The 20,171-nt window shown below is 54.7% G+C and overlaps 1 protein-coding gene across 1 annotated transcript in view; it reads right to left on the bottom strand.

Annotated features, from left to right (window-relative positions):
- Window positions 1-9,171: 9,171 nt before the first annotated feature.
- NADSYN1 (NAD synthetase 1) overlaps window positions 9,172-20,171 on the bottom strand; it is a 36,357-nt gene continuing 25,357 nt past the window's right edge. The window contains exons 12-23 of the mRNA XM_061202245.1: window positions 18,480-18,554; window positions 17,498-17,622; window positions 16,919-16,967; window positions 16,350-16,452; window positions 15,739-15,907; window positions 14,721-14,856; window positions 13,931-14,037; window positions 12,294-12,425; window positions 11,845-11,914; window positions 11,411-11,539; window positions 10,606-10,782; window positions 9,172-9,408 (exon numbers count right to left, since the gene is read on the bottom strand). Coding sequence (XP_061058228.1) covers window positions 9,358-9,408; window positions 10,606-10,782; window positions 11,411-11,539; window positions 11,845-11,914; window positions 12,294-12,425; window positions 13,931-14,037; window positions 14,721-14,856; window positions 15,739-15,907; window positions 16,350-16,452; window positions 16,919-16,967; window positions 17,498-17,622; window positions 18,480-18,554 — 1,323 coding nt within the window. The 3' untranslated portion in view covers window positions 9,172-9,357. The remainder of the gene's footprint in view (window positions 9,409-10,605; window positions 10,783-11,410; window positions 11,540-11,844; window positions 11,915-12,293; window positions 12,426-13,930; window positions 14,038-14,720; window positions 14,857-15,738; window positions 15,908-16,349; window positions 16,453-16,918; window positions 16,968-17,497; window positions 17,623-18,479; window positions 18,555-20,171) is intronic.

Below are 20,171 nucleotides of genomic sequence, written 5' to 3'. Positions count from 1 at the left end.
ATGACTAATACTTGATGTTACAAAATCACACATGTGTAAAAGAGTCAATCAAAGTGCAATTTAGATCAATGGATTTTAACATAACAGAGTATGAAAAGTTTATTGATATGGTTTCAGATTCCACATTACAGCTAACCTTGAAGAAACTACCACTTGTTAAGTTTTGACAGAATTTCAAGGAAGCATATTTCGAATTTCACAGAAGGGTCCTGAAATGGCTATCAAACTCCTCTTATGTTTTCCTACAACATATCTATGTGGGGTCATATTTTCTTCACATACTTCAACCAAAATAACATTATGCAAAAGATTGAATGCAGACGCAGACATGAGACTCCTACTGTCTTCCCATGAAAAGATTTGCATAACATATACAACAATGCCACTCTTCTCACTGAGATTTTTTTATTTAAAAAAAATCTATATTTATTTCTCATTAAAAATATACTACTCATGGTAAAATGACATGGGCTTATTATTTTTATTTTAAAATGACTTTATAAAATAAATTAATTTTTCAGTTTTATTTTAAGATGGTAGACATCAACAGATATAAATGATGTAAACAAATGCTCTTTGGGGTCTTAAGATCAAAATATTTGAGAATCACTGTTACAGAGTTTTAAAAGATTTGGAAAGGAAGGGACATGGGTGCCTTTTTCATTTACTGTATCCAGTTGAGGGAGAGGCTTGAGCTGGTTGACACAAGGACCCCAAGCAGTGGAAATGAAACTGTATTTTGGGCAGACATGATCAACATACTTGCCTATGACCAGGAGGAAACATGCATTCGTTTCTCTTTTCTCATTGGGTTTCTCTAATTATTGATCCTGGAAGGCATGAGCCTGAAAAGACCACACCAGTTCCTCATCACTGGAAAAGTATCTCATGCAACTGAAAGTAAAACTAAACATAGTGGGGAAAAAATCCTTCTGGTGGGAATTTTGAAGGTGTGATAAATGATTTCTGGATCTGTTTATCCTTGGGAAGCTTAGGAGCCTGAGCCGGACCATGGTGACTCCACAACAGAGGGTGTGATTTGAGACTTTCTTTTTTTTTTAAATAAATTTATTTATTTACTAATTATTTATTTATTTTTGGCTGCATTGGGTCTTCGTTGCTGTGCATGGGCTTTCTCTAGTTGCGGCGAGCAGGGGCTACTCTTCGTTGTGGTGAGTGGGCTTCTCATTGCAGTGGCTTCTCTTGTTGCAGAGCATGGGCTCTAGGCATGCGGGCTCAGTAGTTGTGGCTCGCGGGCTCTAGAGCACAGCCTCAGTAGTTATGGCACATGGGCTCAGTTGCTCCACGGCATGTGGGATCTTCCCAGACCAGGGCTCGAACCCGTGTCCCATGCATTGGCAGGCTGATTCTTAACCACTGCGCCACCAGGGAAGTCCCTAATTTGAGACTTTCATCATTTATTTCTGACCTTCTCCGGGGGGCTTGACCAGAGCTATCCTGTCTCTCCATCCTCATCATTCTGCTGTCTCTCCCCAAGGGCTGGAGGTCATCCTGTCCACAATTAGACGTGGTTTCTGGAAAGAACATGGCTCAGGTCTTGAGGTGGAATATATTCAGCGGTTCCCACCCAACCTCACTGATGCCCCCTTGGAAGCATTGATCTAGAAGCAGGAGTGCTTAGTGTCTAGGATGTCTGTGTGGTGGGTGAATGCAGGGGAGACATGAGAGGTTGAGACTTTGAAAGAGATGAAAGGACAGAGCATCTGGGAAGGTCAGGATGTGAGCTGAGGAGGAAGATCCCAAACAGGATGGCCCTGAAGGGACATTCTACCAGGCATGACCCTTGCATAATGCTTAGCCACCAAAATATACCAGATAGTTCAAAGTCTCAAACATCACCGAGATGATGGATGCCAGGTGTTACAGGTGTGTTCTAGTGCACTGCAAATGTGCAATTGAGGCTTGTTTCAGAGAAAAAGTCACAGGAAGAGAGTGATTCTGAGAACATTGAGGCAGAAGCCAAATGTGAGGATGAGGCAACACAGGAGGAAAGGCAGAGGACACACACGTGATCTTGAGATATTCTCCTGAGATGACGCTTGGACTCCGATTGGCCAGTGACCCCACACAGGAAATAACAAGGGACCCTGAACCAACGTGATAACACTCAGAGCTCCACTCTCCTCAGGAGCTCCTGAGGGTGGCTTGGTGGTCCAAGGACAGAGAGGCTGTCTCCATGATCAGACATCTAGAGAAGGTACTTCCTATATACATATGTATATATATTCTTTTTCAGATTCTTTTCCATTATAGGTTATTACAAGATTAATAACCTATAATTATTAATCTTGGATAATTAGTTCCCTGGATATAGTTCCCTATGCTATACAGTAGGTCCTTGTTGTTTATCTATTTTTTATACAGTAGCGTGCATCTACTATATATAGTACAAAGACCGAGTACATCACACAAAGGCACTCGTTAATTAGTGGGAGGGGCAGGAATCCAACCCAAACAGCCTGACCCCAGAGTGCCCCTGATGCCCTCCAGTGATTCCACATTTCATATCTTGGGGACTGGGTTTTGTGTGGCAATGTAATTTGTAGGAATAAGGAAGCGCAGTGGAGAGCACACGTTTGGGGGGTGGTGTTATACGTGGTGTTATTAGTCGGCAGTTTGATGAGCAAGTCAGGGTTGAAGAGAGACGGAGGCTGAAGAGGTGTGTTTGGGAACTGAGTGGTCCACAGAACGCCATGTGAATGGGTGAGATCAGATTCAAGGGCATCGTTTAACTACAACAGAACAGAATGCCGAGAAACGTGACCTGGAAAACGTCAGCATCCAGGGGATGAGAAAAGGAGAAGAGCTGAATTGGTCTGAGTAAAAGATAAGGAGAAGCTGGCAACAAGGGACGAGAAAGGGAAGAAGCGTGAAACCCAAAGGGCAGCAAGGACCTCTCGGAACCTGAGCCCAACCACGGAACGAGCGACCTTATGTAACAGTTTCCTATGGTTGCTGTAGCAAATCACCACAAATTTATGACCTTACAATTATGGAGGTCCAAAACCCAAAATGGGTCTCACTGGGCTAAAATCAAGGTGTGGACAGGGCTACATTCCTTCCCAGGGCTTCAAGAGAGAAGCTGTTCCCTGGTCATTTTTCAACTTCTGGAGGGGCCTGCATCCTTGGCTGGTGGCCTCTACTGTGCTCTTCAAAGCCAACCATCACATCACCCCTCCCCTGCTTCCCTCTTCACATCTCCTTCTCTGACTCTCCTCCTCTGCCTCCTTTTTATAAGGACGCTTGTGATTACATGCGGGGCCCACCTGAATGACCCAGGATACTCTGCCTATTTTAAGGTGAGCTGGTTAGCAGCCTTAATTCCATGTGCCATCTTCATCCCCTCTCTCCTACCTCAATCGTCATAACTCTGGGGATTAGGACGTGGGTGTCTTTGAGAGGAGCCATCCTTCTGTCCCACAGCCACTGAGACACGAGAACCCACAGCCCTAGGAGCCCACAGAGCACCTTCAGGCGGCTGACCCGCTTTTCGGAGTCATTAGTACAGGATGGTATTGAAGCAGATGGAGTAGATAAGATATCCTAGGGACTCAGGCACAGCTCGCCCTACAGATATCAGTGCATCTGGGCTGCCACCTGGACCTAAGTAAGGAGGTAGACCAGATGCCTCCACCCACCTTTACATCATCAACGTCCTCTCACCTGTATCCCAAACTGCTCTTCAGGTCCTAACCATACTAAGAGGTCTACCCTGAGTGGACAAGCTCCCCCAAGACTCTGGTCCTTCTTCAAGTGGTTTCTCTGCATTGGGTATCATCTTTCTTGGTAATGTCTACCACGTCTTCAAGGGTCAACTCCCCCCTGAGTACTAGAGCTCCAGTTGCACCGTCCTGTAAGTGGTTGTTCCCCTGGGTTCCTTGGGGGCAGAAACCAGGTCTCCCCAACTTCCCCCACCCTGTGTTCTGCTCAGTGCCTAAGCTGGAGGGGACATCCAGCAAATCAGTTTGTTGAGTACAGAGATGAATGAATGAGCTGTACTGATGCCCAAGGGGCCCAGCTCATGAGGATGAAGCTGAGCTCTTATCTCATCCTCTAGGGAGAGACAAGAACCACAGTAACGACCTGTACTTGGTTCATTTGTGGCCGGGCTTGGGGGTGGGAAATAGAAGGAAGGGGAAGAGAAAGAGACAAACTGAGGGAAGAAGGGGGGCAGGGAGGGAAGGAGGAGGAGAGAGAAGAGAGAGACAGGGAGAGTGGGGAGGAGCAAGAGCCCACCTTACTTGCCTGAGGTTCTGTATTTCCGTCTCTGACTCCCCCCACCCACCCCAGGAGTGCCGGGAGTCACGGATCAGAGGAACACAGCGGAGTCCTGCTGAACTCGGACCTCCTCTCCGTGGCCCAGGACCGCAAGACACGCAGTCGTTCCAGCACTGACGCCACAGGGCTGGCTCCAAGGTCAGAGAACACTGACCACATGATCTTCTGGTCCATCACTGTGGCTGTGGCCCTTTGTGGGTTGGTGGGAAATGGAATAGTAATCTCGTTTGTCCACCTGTCTGCCAAGAAAAATGCCTTCTTCATCTACAGCCTCCATCTGGCCGTTGAGGATTTCATGAACCTTTGTTTCCAGACTGTATTCTCTGTCTGCCAAATCCTAAAGCTTTTCCTTCACTATTCCTTTCACCTGCATGACACCTTTATGGTCCTGAGGTTCTTCTTCTACTTCAGTGGCCTGGGCATCATGACCGCCATCAGCTTCCAGCGCTGTCTGTCCTCCTTCTTCCCTATTTGGTATCGGTGCTGTTGCCCCAAGCACCTGTCAGGCAACGTGGGGGCCCTACTCTGGATTCTGATCTTTTCGGTTAATATACTGAGAGGTCATGCCTGTGGTCAGTTTATTCATCCCAAGGACAAAGTTCGGTCCCGCACTGACGACCACCACCACTGTGTGGGTCCTCCTCCCGTTCTCCATCCTGGGCTTGTCCAGTCTGCTGTTCCTCCTCCGAGTCCAGGCGAGCTCCCAGCAACACTGGCCCAGAAAGCTCTACCTGGTCCTTCTGCTGTCGGTCCTGGGCTTCTTTCTCTTCGGGCTGCCCCTCTGCATCGTCGGCTGCCTCGTAGCTGACATGAAACATCACACTCTCAGCGACGTCTGCATCCACCTGTCCTGCACCAACAGCACGGCTAACCCTGCTATTGACTTCTTCATTGGGGGCCTTCAGACACAGGGCTGAGGGAGCCCCTCAAGGTGGTCCTCCAAAGAGCCCTGGGTGAGGAAACAGAGGATGGTGAGGATGGGAAGGTGCCCCTGACTGGCAAGGTGGAGACGGTGGACCTCTGAAGGATGGGTGGCTCCCAGTGGATCCGTGTCCCTGGGGCACGGTCCCTACCATCTCCTGGTGGTAACCATGCCTCGCTGCCAGCGGGACAGAGCTCCCCAAGTCAGCACCCCCAAATAGTTCCCTTCCCAGCCTCCTCTTTGTGAAAAATGAGAACGAATAGCCAGAAGCAGATTTTTTTGTGTGTATGTATATGAAACCAAATGCACACATTTGAGCCTTTTGAAACCTGTTAAATTATCCTTCAGAAAGTTTGTGAAGTCACACTCACCAACCTCAGAAAGTTGATTTTAACCTCTGACTTACTGTTAAAATTCTGCTCATTTTCAGTTTTGGATAACAAACGCTGCTAAATTCCTTTCGGATGTAGACTGGTCCTTGGAAATGACGCACCCTTGTCTTCGCCCATTTTTCCGGCATGTTCTAGGGTCTGAATACAGTGTTTTTCCTTCCTTGATTTTTAATGGATTGACCTCGTGGGACGCACTATCTCTCTCAAAACTCTCTCCTTTTGTCTTTAGAATTCCAGCGAAATAAAGATTTGTTGACCAATGCTGTCTGGGGGCGGGGTGGGCAACGTCCAGCTGGGTGCGGGTTTGGCTGCGTCAGTAGCTCATGCTGCAGTGACACTCAGGCCTCCGTGTGGTCCCCCAGGCTGCTTTGATTGTTGAGTGAAATGTTTCAGCCAAAGCTTGTACGACCGTCCAACTGAGAGGAAGGTGCTGGTGAGTCTTTGCTCTCAGGAGCGACCCCAGGAGATTCCGAGTTAGCTCTAGGTTTGACATGAGGCTTCACTGCCCTCTCCAGGAGCTGGGGTGGGCGGGCTTGTCTATGTTTGGGTCTCAGAAAAGAGCCAGGACCCCACACGACGAGCTGGAGCTGCAGACAGGAACCCATGGCTTCTCATTAGCCAAGCTCTGGTGACTATCTTTTAACTGGGGGGGCACTACCCTATAGCTGGGGGGACACTTCCTATAACTGGGGGACACTACCTTATAAATGGGGGACCCTACCCTATACCTGGATGACCAGCGGCCAGGGTCCTGGGGTCCCTGAGTGCAGGAGGCCCTTGCAGGACAATGTTCAGGACCCCGCCACTGACCCCACGACTGGCCGTCCTCAGTGTCCCCGCCCCCTCCACCTCCCTTCCCTGGAGCAGAAGCCCCCCCACCCCACTCCCAGCACACGTGGTGCAGGAGCCGCGGCCTCAAGAGGGTGTGCGTGGCTGGGGAGGGGGGCGGCAGACAGGAGGATGTCTCCTCCCCAGGGTGTCAGCAAGGTGCACGTCCCCCCGGGGGACACCCGTGGGGTGCCGACACCTGCACCGAGGGGCCTGGCCGTCACCCTGGGTGACAGCCATCCCAGAAGGTGACAGCAGTGTGTGAGCTGTCACCCCTTGGCTGCAGAACCCACGGCCACGTCCTCTTGAGCTCATCCGTGTCACCACCCACGAGGGCCAAACGCTGGGATGAGGCCCACAGGGTCAGGGAGGGCTGCCCACACGGGATGCACCCATCCACTCGCCGGCCGTCTCCAAAACTGTCCTCAAGTTAGGGAAATACTCATCAGCGTACCTGGGCCACATTGGCTCGAAGAATAGCTTTTACTGCTGTTTTGTTTTCTTTCCAGATTCTCCCGAAGGTGAAGGACTGAATTCTCCTTGAAGCGTAAACTTTTCCCTTATTTTAGGAGAAACACCTTCACGGGGGTCTCAGTACGTACGTGCGGGGTGCTGTAACAAAATATTGATGACACAGACCTGGTGACACATAAACAAAAGGGCACTGCTCACAGCTCTGGAGGCTGGAAGTCAAGACCAGGTGCGGGCAGGGTCGGGGGAGGGGCCTCTTCTGGGTTGGGCCGGAGACTTCTCGCTGGGTCCTCACGTGGCACAGGGGCCGGGGGCTGCCTGGGGCCTCTATTATAAGGACAGCGATCCCATTCATGGGGCTCCACCCTCAGGCCCTCATGACCTCCCAGAGGCCACGCCCCCTGACACCATCGCATGGGGGGGTTAGGATTTCCCATATGAATTTTGGGGGGATGGGAACATTCAGACCGTAGCATTGGGATTTGGCTCCACAAGGCCAAGACTCTCTTCTGGAAGACGAGTCGGAGACGGTAAGCAGGACGTGGCTTCGCATCGTGGTGTAAAAAGTTGTCTTTACGTCGAGTGACTTTACATCACAGAAAAGTGGCCCTCGGTGGGGTGAGGGAGAAGGGGTTATTCTGTCCCCGAGCCTGCGGGAGGGGTTCTGGATTCCGGGGGTGGGAGATACAAAGATGGCGGCAGCCTTCGGGGAAAGAGGGCAGTGTGCCCTTGTTCCCTTCCCTCCGCCCAAGCCTGGAGTCTTATTAATACGTCCCTGGGTGTTGCTGTCACTGTGGGAAGTTGAGGAAAGGTCCGTGCATGTGCTTTGCAGGCCCAGGGCCTGCAGTAGCATTGCCAGGAAACGTGGACTTAGATTCAAGGAGCCATCGTCCAGAGCCTGGGCCCAGGTCAGGGCCTGAGGGTGTGTGCAGTGGCCGTTCCTGTTTGGAGAACTCACCAACTATTTTTCCTAATTCTGATAACACCCCGTGGTCCTCTTTGGAGGACCTCGGGGCAGTAGCTAACTGGTTCAGAAATGGGCATATGACCCAACTGAGCTAATCCAGGGCCTGTACTGAAGAAACGGGGAAGACCCATGTGCTAATCTCCTGCTGGATCTGAACTTGGGAGTTTGCAAGACTGGAGTCACAAGAGGAAGCCAGCACAAAGAGACAGGGTCAGGGGAAGAGAGAAACAAGTTCCAATGACATGGCACAAACCCTGGGTCCAGCCAGGCCTGAAGCTGTCACTCCCCCTGACTGCTCAGCACGTCAGTCAATAAATTCCTTTCCTTGTTCACCAGGTTCTTTTCTTGGGTAAGGCTTTTGGTAACACACACGCAGAAAGTCCAAGCTGATGCAGTTTGTAAATATTCCTGGGGATCCTTAGGAATTCCTGGTGTTCCAGCAGAATGGGGGCTGAGCTGTGTTGCTCGGGCCCAAGGCTGGACCTTCCGCAAGGTCCGCAACCAGAGCCCAGCTCTCTCCTCCCGCCCACACTGGCATCGTCCCACTTAACCTGGGTGCTGACCCAGGACGGTGAGATCGAAATGGGAGGAGGAGGCTGGCAAGGACGGCAGGCAGCTGGCCCCCCAGGGGGGGTCTTTCCTTAGGGCAGCACATGGTGGGGGCAGGGATGGGGACCACGCAGCCTGCCCCGAGAGCATGTGAAGCCTTCCCTGGTGGCACAGGATGGAGAAATCTACATCCCTGCAGGTTTAGGTCCTCGGAATGACAATGACGGTGACCAGGAAACAGAAATCAAGGAAATGGGCCAGTTTATAGTGAGAAGAGTCATACACAAGGACAGAGGAAGAAAAGGAGAAAGGGCTGCTTTGCAAAACTACAAAGATTGCAAGGGTGGGTGATGGGTGGGGACAGTCATTCTAGAACCACCCTCCACCCCCCACGGCCTCCTCCATCCCCGCCTGGAAAATCCTTCTTCAGCTCAGGTGACACTCAGGAGATGCTGCACAAGGGCCAGAGGGGCTGGGGAAAGCGCTCGCTTCAAGAAGAGGGTTTATATATAGTAGTTTGTGTATGTCCATCCCAATACCTGCTGTACAGCACAGGGAGCGCTACTCAGACTCTGTAATGCCCTCTATGGGAAAAGAATCTAAAAGAGAGCGGATATATGTATACGTATAGCTGATTCACTTTGCCGTACAGCAGAAACTAACACAACATTGTAAATCAACTATATGCCAATAAAAATTAATTTTTTTAAATTAATTTTTTAATTTTAAAAAAAAAGAAGAGGGTTTAAAATCGCATCCTCTTGTATTTCAGCCTTTTTTAAAGAAACTAGACTGAAAAGATCCCTCTCCTTGAAACATGTCAGACGGGGCTTGTCGACACGCCAGCCGTTCCCGCTCACAGCCACCAGCAAGGCAGACGTGCAACGCGCATCCTCGCGGGAGGGGAGCCCTCTGCGCAGGACCCGGGCTCAGTCCACGCCGTCCAGGTCCTGACGCTGTCTTCTCTCCAGCTGGAGGACCTAGAAGAGAAGACGCAGCGTCACCACGAGGACCTGAACGGCTAGGCCGTCACAATGCACCGATTCACCCGAAAGAGGGTCGCGGTCACGGGACTGAAAAAGCAGGTCCTCCGACAGCATCTTCAGTGATGAGATGTGGGTGGATCCGGAGTCCGGAAGGATGTGCCTTGGCCCGGGCACGGGGGTCACTGCTGGGCTAGAAGACTCCAGGTGAGTTCCATCTTTACCCACATGTGTTTTTCTCCATTTGAGGGTCTCTGCACACCCTCTGAGCCCCAGGCCTGAGGTGAGGGAACCCACTCCTGAGTGTGTACTGGTGGAAGCGAGGCCCCACGGCTGACTAATACTTGGCGGGGGGAGAAGGCTGTGCTGTGCACCACGGGTTGTTTTAGCGGCATCCCTGGACTCTGCCCACTAGATGCGGCAGCACAGCCCCCACCCCAGGTATGATAACCAAAAATGTCTCCAGACGTTGCCTGACGGCCCCTGGATGAGGGCCACGGCCACGGACGTGCGGTGTTGCTTGCGTCCCATCTCAGTTTGCCCATCATCTCCTCATGGATGCTCCCCGTTCCCCGCCGGCTAGCACCGGCCGCTGCGCTAATTCTTTTACAAGTTCATCACTAAAGGGATATTGCCTATAAGCTTAAATTACACATAATGGCCCATCTCTGGGAACCCTGCCTCCCCGGTCATGAACATTAAGCTAAAATATCTTTGTTTAGCTCACAGGAAACATCCTAACCAGGCCCACCTATGAATGGCTGCAGGGAGGAAGAAAAAAACACATCCCCCCTGGAGCCAGGAAATGTTTGACTGTAGTCCCTCCCCTTTTAGTATAAAAGAAGCCTGAATTCTCAGGCAAGATGGTTCTACTATTAGGTAATTAGGGGAAAAGAGGAAAAACAGATGCTTTAGAAGATGTGAAGCCAGTTGGATAGCCTAGTAGTCTAGAAATCACGGTGATTGGTACCACACTGACACAGTGTTGTAGCCCCTAATTTTAGCATCCTCAGCACAGCCAAAAATAGCTCATGCTCTGATTGACTTGAAACCTACTTGAAACCTTTGCAGAAAGAAGGACGCTAAAAAACGCCACCGTACATATTAAAAAGCTTCTCAGTCCTCAATGGAAATGAGCTGATATTCCCTCAACAGACATTTAACAGGGAGAAAAACCATTTTTGCCTGATTTACCTGAGTTTCTATGCAGCGGAACTGCCAAGGCCAGCGGGTGTTGTACAGAAACGGCCGCAGATCGAACCTGTTGTCGTCTGGGCTGTAGCTCTCGGCGTGATACGCGGGGGTCAGTGTGGTCATTTTGTGTCTATTCATGGAATACTTCGAGAAAAATCGCTTCACTTTGTCGGCCACCTGGGAGGCGAGGGATGCACAGGGCCTGATGCTGGCAAAGCCGGAAAGACCCCAGGCTGGTGTTCCTGGCAGCACTGCCCTGGGCTGTGCCAGCTGACAGCACCCACCCCCTGCAACACGGCTGCGTTTGAACCCCCCGAAGGCAGGAGTGGACCGGTGCCACTGCTCGGGCTGGGGAAGCGGGATGAGCTTTGAAGATGCGGGCTCCTGACTCCAGCACCGCGGAAGCTGCATCAGGAGACCTGGTCAGGGGTCCCGGGAAGATGTATCTCATGAGGCTTCCAGGCGGTTCTGCGGGGACCACTCCGTCTGTGGGCTTCAGCCCTAAGGAGCCTGACAACTCGCAGAAAAGCAGCGATATTCCAACCTCAGAGTTTGCCCTCTGCCCCCCAAAGAGGAGAAGGAGGAGCTTGCTGGTTATGATGGGGTCCAGCCCCACTCAGACAGACTCAGCCAGGGCAGAAGGAAGGCCCGGGCTGCTGAGAGCCGAAAACTGGGCCGTAGCTCCTTAGACAGAGAGAGTGTTCTCATTTTAAGGTCACACCGTGGCCACCTGCTCCTGTGAGTCAAACCCACCCACCAGGTGACCTTACCTGCCGACCCCCTGAGGACACTGCACATGGCTTACCTGTCTGGGGGTGCAGACGTCCTTCCACATGTAGAGGAGTTTGCAGAACATGCTATACGGCCCCATCTTGGCGATCTTCCGGAGCCTCCCGTAGACCGACAGCTCCGCGTAGGTCACTCCCATGTCTTCCTGGGGACAAAAGAGATGCATCTCATGAGTGACAACAAGTCAGCGCTGGAGGACAGGTTAAAACTTCTGCTGGAGATGGAACCGAGGCCCACCCACCACTCGCCTCATCACCTCCCTCCCGGCCCCAACCTCGAGAGACCTGAATTGAACACTGGAGGCCAGCAATGGATGACGCTGAGCCCTGGGCTCCCAGCCCGGGAACCCAGCGATGGAGCATGGCTTGTTGGGGCAGAAAGGAGGCCAGGAAGGAACCCAGCAGCAGGGAGGTGGGGGAAGAAGCACAGTGACAAAGCCACCGCCGTTACCTCGTCAGTCTGGGACACCCGTCCATGGGCCAAGGGCTCCAGCTCGGCAGTGGCCGGCGCCGCCAGGATGCTGTGGCCAAGACACACAGAGGTCAGTGACAACACCTGCGTATTAACTCAACAGATGCCATGAAAGCACCAGGCGCTGCTCAGCTCGAAGATGCAGGGATACACAGACCTCCCGGCCTTACGACGGCGGGAGAAGGGTGGTGAGGGGGAGAGGGAAGCAGCGGCTGCCTGACCTGGCCAGAGCCAGGGCAGCACCGACGGGAAGGAAGGGGGGGCCTGGTCCTGGGACCCCAAGCACCCCTGCAGGGCAGGACTCTTTCCATCAGGAGACGGGAGCTACGGAAGGTGGCTGAGGGGGGCGAGGGTGGCCCGGGGCTGTGCTGAGACGCATACCCGGTGGCTCAGGGGCCACAGCTGAGGCCTCGTGGGCGCACACGCACCTCTGCAGGGCGGGAAGCTCGAAGCGCTCCATGCAGAGCTGGACGAAGGCTCTCAGGTCCGTCTTGCTGATCCCGCCTATGGGGTTGACGTCTGCGCTGGAGCAGTCGTACTTGGTCAGGTAGCCGAGGAGGCTGCAGCAGGAGAAAGAACACGCAGTGTCCACGCAGCAGACCCGAGGGGCTGCAGACTCCACGAACCTGGGGGCCTGGCCATCCAGCCCCTGGGCATCCGAAGACTCGCTTCTTCCAGGGCCCTGGGGCCAGAGCTTGGCAGATTCAAGGGTCTTGGAGAAGCCTGATGTGCTGGGGCAGACTGGGGAAGGGGCAGAGGCTACGGACAGCCGAGGAGGAGTATCCAGCAAGCCAGACGAGACGTCTGGGCCGGGAAGCAGCTTGGGGACTGAGCAGCAGCCTGGAAGCGGCCCGTCGGGGGGGGGAGGGCTGGGGCCAGCGGAGCGGGGAGCTGAGGGGTGGAGGTCCTTGAGAGGGAGGGGCAGGACCTCAGTGCACACGGACGCCGAGCCGACAGAAGCAGGGCCACCTCCCCACTGCTAGACACCTCCTGCGGTGGGCAGAGTGGCCCCCAGAGTGCCCACATCCTAATACCCGGAACCTGTATACATACACATACAGGGTGAAAGGAACTCCGCAGATGAGATGAGGCTGAGGACCCTGAGATGGGTGATTCCCCTGGATTATGGGGTGGGCCCTAAATGCAATCACAAGGGTCCTTAAATGTGGAAGAGAGAACTGGTGGGAGGGGGGCGTCAGTCAGTGGGAGCTGTGGCCACAGGAAAGGCACAGAGAATCTGCACCATTGGCTCTGCAGACAGAGGAAGGGGCCACATGCCAAAGGACGCAGGCGCCCCCAGGAGCTGGAAAAGGCGAGGAACAGCTTCTCTCCTGGAGCCTCCAGAAGGAACCGGCCCTGTGCCACCTTGACTTTGGCCCAGTGAGATCCGTGTTGAACCCCTATCCTACCGAACTGTAAGATAATTCATTTGCGTCTTGAAGCCACCGACTTTGTGCCCACTTGTCACCTCAACCCCACGACACTCACCCCTTCGATGCGTCCGTCCCTCTTCACCCCACCACCACTGCTACCATATTCTCGCTGGACCACTGGATGACCGCAGCTCTCCACCTGCATCCCAAGCTCCCCCCACTCCAAGGCCATTGCTGACCTGTGCTGTGGGTACTGTTTGGCCTTTGTCCCACCTGCACTCACACGGCTGACCTCTCCCCACTTTTCAAGAGAAAGACCAACCACTCAGCCCTCCAGGCTCCCACGAGGGTGCAAAGCCGGGGTGTAAGACCCCCTGGGTCCCAGACAGCGGGGATTAAAACTTGCGCCGCCCTGAGCGGGGCTCCTTCAAGCAACCCCGAGGTGGGTGTAACATCACTCCCTGTCCCGTTAAACGGATGGCTGACGGTAGGAACAGGGTCCGGTCCGTGGGCAAGGGCCGGGATTTACAGGCCAGAAGAGATGACCATTTTCACCTGACCCCTGTGCCTCTTCCCCCCCTCAGCTGCTCTCAAAGATGCATCAGGAGCTAAGGCAGAGCGTGGGAGACACAGACCCGGCCTGAGTGGCCGTGGGTCAACCAGGGGACTCATCCAGATCAAGGGCCACACACCTCTCATCCACGTTGGCAGATCCAAGCACGAGAAGTCTGCCTGGGGCGCCCCGGGACCAGAGGCTCAGCTGAGCAAAGAGGTAGGCAATGACCATCCTCACCCGCGCCTGGACCACAGGAGGGGAACGTCATCCGCGCGGGGCGGGGGTGGGGGACGTGCATGCTAACACCGCCTCCCTGCCGCCCGGGGCAGGGGCTTTCCCAGCAGCCTCAGGAGGACAGGAAAGTTTAAGTGATGCCGGAGCTTCCAGCGTCCAGAGGGTCCGGGAGCCCGTGGTCCCCGCACCCGCACCGCGGGCTCCTGCGCTCAGCCACACAGATGGAAGGACCAAAGCCCGAGGCCGCGGTGAGACAGGGCTGCAAAGCCAGCGGGGGAGGCCGCGGTCCCTCCTGTCACTCCCTGCACTGCTGGGCAAGGTCACCTGCACCCGCAGAAAGGGGACAGAGAGACAGGACAGACCCAGGCAGCTGTAGCCCAGGCCCCCTCTTTCCCTCCACGGACCATGCAGGGTCCAGCTCCCCTGCAGCCGCCTGGAAGGTGGGGCTGCGTCTGAGCCGCCCCCCAAAGATGCAGAAAACGCACGCACTTGCACACACACCCCACGTTCACAGACCCTCACGCTGATGCGCACACTCACGCACACGCACGCACGCACACGCAGACCCCCATCCTCGTCACGAGGCCGCACACTCAGGGTCTCTCAGGCAGGCTGCTGAGCCCGGTGCCGGCTGTCCCCCGGGTTCCCCGCGGCCCCCGAGTGGGGACAACGGCCCCATCTGGGAGGTACACCTGTACGTTCTGCAGGGCCAGGCTCTCCCGGCTGCTTCCTCCGTGAGCTGCAAACACAGGGCTTTTACCCGTCACCAGGCTGAAGATGCCCATGACGGCCTTCACGGCTGGGTCGATGTTGAGACCGACGTGGCGGCTGAGAAGAGAAAGGGAAGGTGTGCAGACAGTAAAACAAAAACACAGAACACAGAATTTACCATTTTCAAGTGCCCCATTCAGCAGCACGGAATACACTGACGACGTCACCTCTAGTTCCAGAACTTTCCATCAGCCCAGAAGGAAACCCTGTGCCCATGAGCGGTCTCTCCCCACCCCCTCCTCTTCCAGCCCCCGAGGACAACTGACCCACTTTCTGTCTCTGTGGATCCGCCTATTCTGGACATTTCAAAGAAATGGAATCACACAATATCTGTCCTTTTGTGACTGGCTTCTTTCACTCAGGATGTTTTCCAGGTTCATCCACATTGTAGCCTGCGTCAGCGCTTCATTCCTTTCTAAGGCTGAATATCATCCCCTTGTATGAACAGACCACCTTTTGGTTACCTATTCAACCGTCGATGGACATTTGAGTTGTTCTGGCTGTTGTGAATACGCTGTCACGGACACAGATGTGTAAATATTTGTTCATGTCCCTGCTTTCACTTCCTTTGGGCATCTCCCTGGGAGAACTGCTGGGCGGGGACAGCTTTTAGCTGAGCTCCGCATACAGAATGGGCGGCCTCTTGTTTTTCCCTTGGAGGCAGAATAAATGGAACATTCTGAATGGAGCCGAGTCTCCCTGTGTGGAAAGATGCCCTCTCTCCACCTTCCTCAGGCACAGAGGCCGCCAGGTGGAAGGGGGCAGAGGGCGGGGCACGCTCCCGGGAGGGGCGAGGGCCTGTCTGTGCTCCCAGCTGGAGGGGGGTGAGGAGGGAACCTGCTCGCCTCCGGGGTGCTCACTGACCCACAAACGTGGCCTTGGGTGGAGCTTCCCGCCGTCACCGCCACCTGGCCGTGCCCGATGCCCCTGACCAGCTACCTTCCGATCTGCTGGGCGAGATCTCCGGCTCTGTTGCACGTCTCCCGGGAGGAGTTCTCACTGGCCATGTAGCAGGTGGTCAGGACGCGGCCGCAGAGCTCCCGGGGGTCCTGGGGGGTGTAGCTGGTCTGGTTCACAATGGTCCGGACGTCGGCCAGCACTTCCTGATCTGAAAACCACCGGACAGAAGCGCACGTGCCGTGTGCCAGGTGCCTGCACCATTTAATCCCTTCTCCACCGCCCGGCAACCTCGCCAGATCAGCCCCGCGATGCCCGTTTCTCGGCTGCGGACACTGAGGGAATGGCTGATGTCACCGCACAGAGCGACAGGATGTGAACCTGGGTTTGCCCGACCCCATGGCCCCTGTTCTTTCCTTGGGGCCACACTGCCGACACACGGCAGCGACAGGCACCTGTGGCTTGAAGGACACAGCCACGTGGGCCCTGGAAGGGACTTTAACGGCCTTGCTGTCCCCAGGCCCTGGGACTTGGGTGCGACGCTGTGACATCTGAATACGACCTCCACCACGATGCCCAGGACCTGGATTTTCCCTCTGCTCCTCCCGCAGGCTGACCCCCCGGAACCTGCTCGGGCCCCAGACATCACCTACTTCCGTGCTTCACAGCCTCGCAGACCTGGTGGCACATGGAGTAGACGAGACAGGCGGTGGCCCCGCTGTCCACCCCGCCGCTCAGGGGCAGGAAGAACCCCGCCTGGAACGGGCCGACCAGACGGGGGTGTGAGCAGCGCCTCTGGGAAGCAATGCGCCCCCAGATGAGCCCGGCTCCCCCTGCAAAAATGAGCGCCCACAAAATACTCTCCCTGGGGGAGGGGAAAAGATGCCCTGTACGTTCCAGGACGGACTTTCTAGAAGGCAAAGGGACCTCCACTGTGGAGGGTCTAAGGCTGGGTCTCCACGGTGAATTACAGACACGCACGATCACGAAACTGACAGGAGGCGGGGAGTCTCGTAACTCAGTGTCATCAGACAGGACCCCAAAGACGGAGCCACAACTCAGTGGGACCTTTGGGCTCTGGCTAGTGTAGCCGAGGCTCCCGACTGAAGCAGAGCCAAGAAATGCTTGCATTAAAAAACAAAGTCACCAGCCAGCCGCAGAACCAAACGCAAACCAACCGGCAGAAGGGGCATGGGGAGGTGGTGAGACACTGACGCCTTACCTGTTGGCTGCGTCTTAAAAAATCCCAGAGCCAGCATGCAGGTCCGAGGCTGGGGAACGATGGGAAGCATTAGGACGGGGAGCTGCTGACCTGGTCCACAGCTCACCTGGGGGCAGGTGCCAAGGTGGGCGCAGTGCCCGTGAGAGCTGCCAGCACGACGCCCGGGTCTCTGTTTTAAGCACTTCGCGTGAATGATCGCATTTGAAATCTCAAAACAGCCCCAGGAGGGGCAGGTGCCAAGGTGGGCGCAGTGCCCGTGAGAGCCGCCAGCACGACGCCCGGGTCTCTGTTTTAAGCACTTCGCGTGAATGATCGCATTTGAAATCTCAAAACAGCCCCAGGGGGCAGGTGCTATCATTGGCCCCGTTGTGAAATGGCACAGGAAGGCAAGAACAGCGTCTCTGTGCCCAAGGGCCCAGGGCAAGGAGTGGCAGCGCTGAGCGTGGGCCAGGGGGTCAAGTGCAGGCCCTGGAGACCAGGACACGCTGGCCCCGCAGCGCCACCTGGCGGTGCAGCAGGGGATGGGGGGTTCCCCGGGGGACAACAGGACCCCCCCCCCCAGCATCCCAAGGGCCCCACCTGATCTCCTCGGCGGGACTGTGGTATTTCCACTCAACGGGCTCAGAGAGCTGCTCCAGCAGGTCCTCGTGGCAGGACAGGGCGAAGTCCACCTTCACGCGGGGGTAGGGGCTCACCCTGCTGGCCTGGGAAGGACACCCCCTCAGCACTGGTACCCGTACAGGCCCCTGGGATGACTGCAGCCAGTGGGGGGGAACACAGCTCAGAACCCCACTGGGGACCCTTCACGGCCGCCAGGACGGCCAGCACAGAGACGGATGTAGCAAATGCTGGCAGGGACGTGGGGAATCCAGAGCCCTTGCACAGCGCTGGGGGTACGTGAGATGCAGCAGTGGCTGAGGACAGTCTGGCAGGGCCTCCTACAGTTAAACAGGGAGCCACCACAGGACCCTGCAGTCCAGTCCCAGGTACATAACAAAGGACCTGCAAACACGTCCACACAGACACCCGGGCATATGTCCACAGCAGCACAATTCATCACAGACAGAGTGGAAATGGTCCAGACGTGCACTGACAGATGAATGGACAAACAGCACGTGGTCTATCCATTCAGTGGAATATTATTCGGCCATAAAAAGGAATAAAGCACTAACACACGCTACAGCATGGATGAACCACAAAACATTATTCTCAGCGAAAAAAGTCAGACGCAAAAGGCCACATATGATATGATTCCATTTCTATGAAACGTCCAGAATTGGCAAATCCATAGAGACAATGCAGACTGATGGTTGCCGGGGGCCCTGGGGGAGGTGAACGGGGAGGAGCAGCTCATGGGTCCGGGTTTCTTTTGGGTGATAAGAATGTTTTGACACTGATTGTGGTGACGCTGCTTGATTCCACGAATATACTAAAAACCACTGAATCATGTGCTGAAATCAGTGAACGGTGTGGTAAGGGAATGACATCTCAATAAAGCTGTTATTAAAAAAAATTCTGGGTCTTTGATGCGCATCCCATGTGCGTGTCTATGAGCACTTACCGCCAGGTTTCGAGACGAAATCTCTGCCCTGTAGCTTCTGACGTCCTCCAAATCCAACGTGGCGGTGAGGACTTCCTGGAGAAGGGAGTTGCAAAGAGAAATCGTGATTTCCTGTTTTGTTTTTTTCACTCACACGTCTAATTTGTTTTCATAGGTGTGCCAAATGGCACCCGATGAGTTATGCCTTCTAAGGCAGGGACTGGGGGTCCAGGGAGAGCGGACAGCCAGTGGTGCTGCCAACCCAAAGCGCTTTCCTCTTGTCGTTGCCACGAGAGCTTCCATTGAATTGCCGGTGACTCATTAATCACGGCACAGGACACAATCCTGTCAATAAATGTCTGCTGGGGCTTCTGAGAAAGCTTCTTAAAAAGACACATGAGGAGCAACGGCCCCTTTTCTGCCTTTGAATGGGGCTGCATGAAGATGGCATGGCTGGAGCTCCTGCAGCCATCCTGTGACCAAGAGGCAACTGAAAATGAAGCCCACACAGAGGAAGGCCCAGATGGAGAGTGACAGAGGGGGTGGAGCCAGAGCCCCAGCAGTCATCACATCGGGGTCCTGGCCTGGACGTGCTGCCTGTGTTCTAGGAGGTGATGCTTCATTGCCTTTGAACCCAGATGAGATGGGGGTTCTGCCACTTGCAACAAATTACAGAAAAGGGAAAAGTTTCAACTCATAGACGTTATTCCTTCCCTTATGGAGAAAAAAAACACTCATCAAATTATATTATGAGGACATTGTCTCATACACACAGGTGCAGGACAGCAAGAACTGCTTCTGGGCACCACTGGGGGACACAGGGTGGCTGGGCCCCCGCTCCTGCCGCTGGGCTGTGGACAGCTACCTGTGTCAACAGTGGGCCTAACCCAAGCTGGAAACGCCCGTGAAGAGACAGAGAACAAAAAGCTGACACGTCCTTCGGTTCTCCTGTCATTTCCCAAGTGATGGGTCACTGAAGCCGCCGGGCTGCCTTGACAAAGCCACAGAAAGTGAGAAGACGCCAGAGGAGTGAACCCTTCCTGAGAAGGAGGCTCCAGTCCACTTTCCCCAGAACTAGGTTAGCTTTGCACAAAGGCTCGATCGAGGCTATGAGAAGCATGTGCCCTCGAGAAGGTCGGCTGACCACGGAGGAGATGGCAGAACAGAAGGGCACTGCCCTGGCCCCAGGGCAGTGATGCCACCTCCATCCCGAACACTCAGGCAAAATCAGAGAATTCTGGCTCAAAAGCCCCCTCCAGGGGGTGGGAGACAATGGTCCCCAGGTTTCTGTATGGCGAAGCATCACCTGTGTGCTTGCTGAAATGGGGGTTCCTGGGGGGGGCCTGGACGGGGTCCAGAACCTGCAGTGACCTGCACACCTGCTCATCCTGGAGCAGGTGACCCCCCAACCCCCCTGCCAGTCAATCCTGCCACCACGTGCCTGTGGCTCTGACGTTTGGCTGAGTGTTTTGGCCAAACCGACCTGCACTGAAGCATGTTTGGAGCAGATGAACACCTAGCCGTCTGCATGGACTTCATCTTCCCCTCCAAAGCCCTTCCGTCTTTAACATGGTTAATACTGAACAAAAGGACGCCTTTGGGGACGCAGCCACTTGGAAAGCAAGGTCTGGGGGACCACGATCAGGAGAACTTTTGCAGGGAGATGGAGCGTTCCCGCTGCCGGGGCCCAGACTGCCAAACCTCGGGCTTCCC

This window comes from Eubalaena glacialis, chromosome 10 (assembly GCF_028564815.1).
Source record: "Eubalaena glacialis isolate mEubGla1 chromosome 10, mEubGla1.1.hap2.+ XY, whole genome shotgun sequence".
Classification (NCBI taxonomy): Eukaryota; Metazoa; Chordata; class Mammalia; order Artiodactyla; family Balaenidae; genus Eubalaena; species Eubalaena glacialis.
The sequence above is the reverse complement of the archived record's forward strand: the minus strand, read 5'-3'. Positions and strand labels throughout refer to the sequence as shown.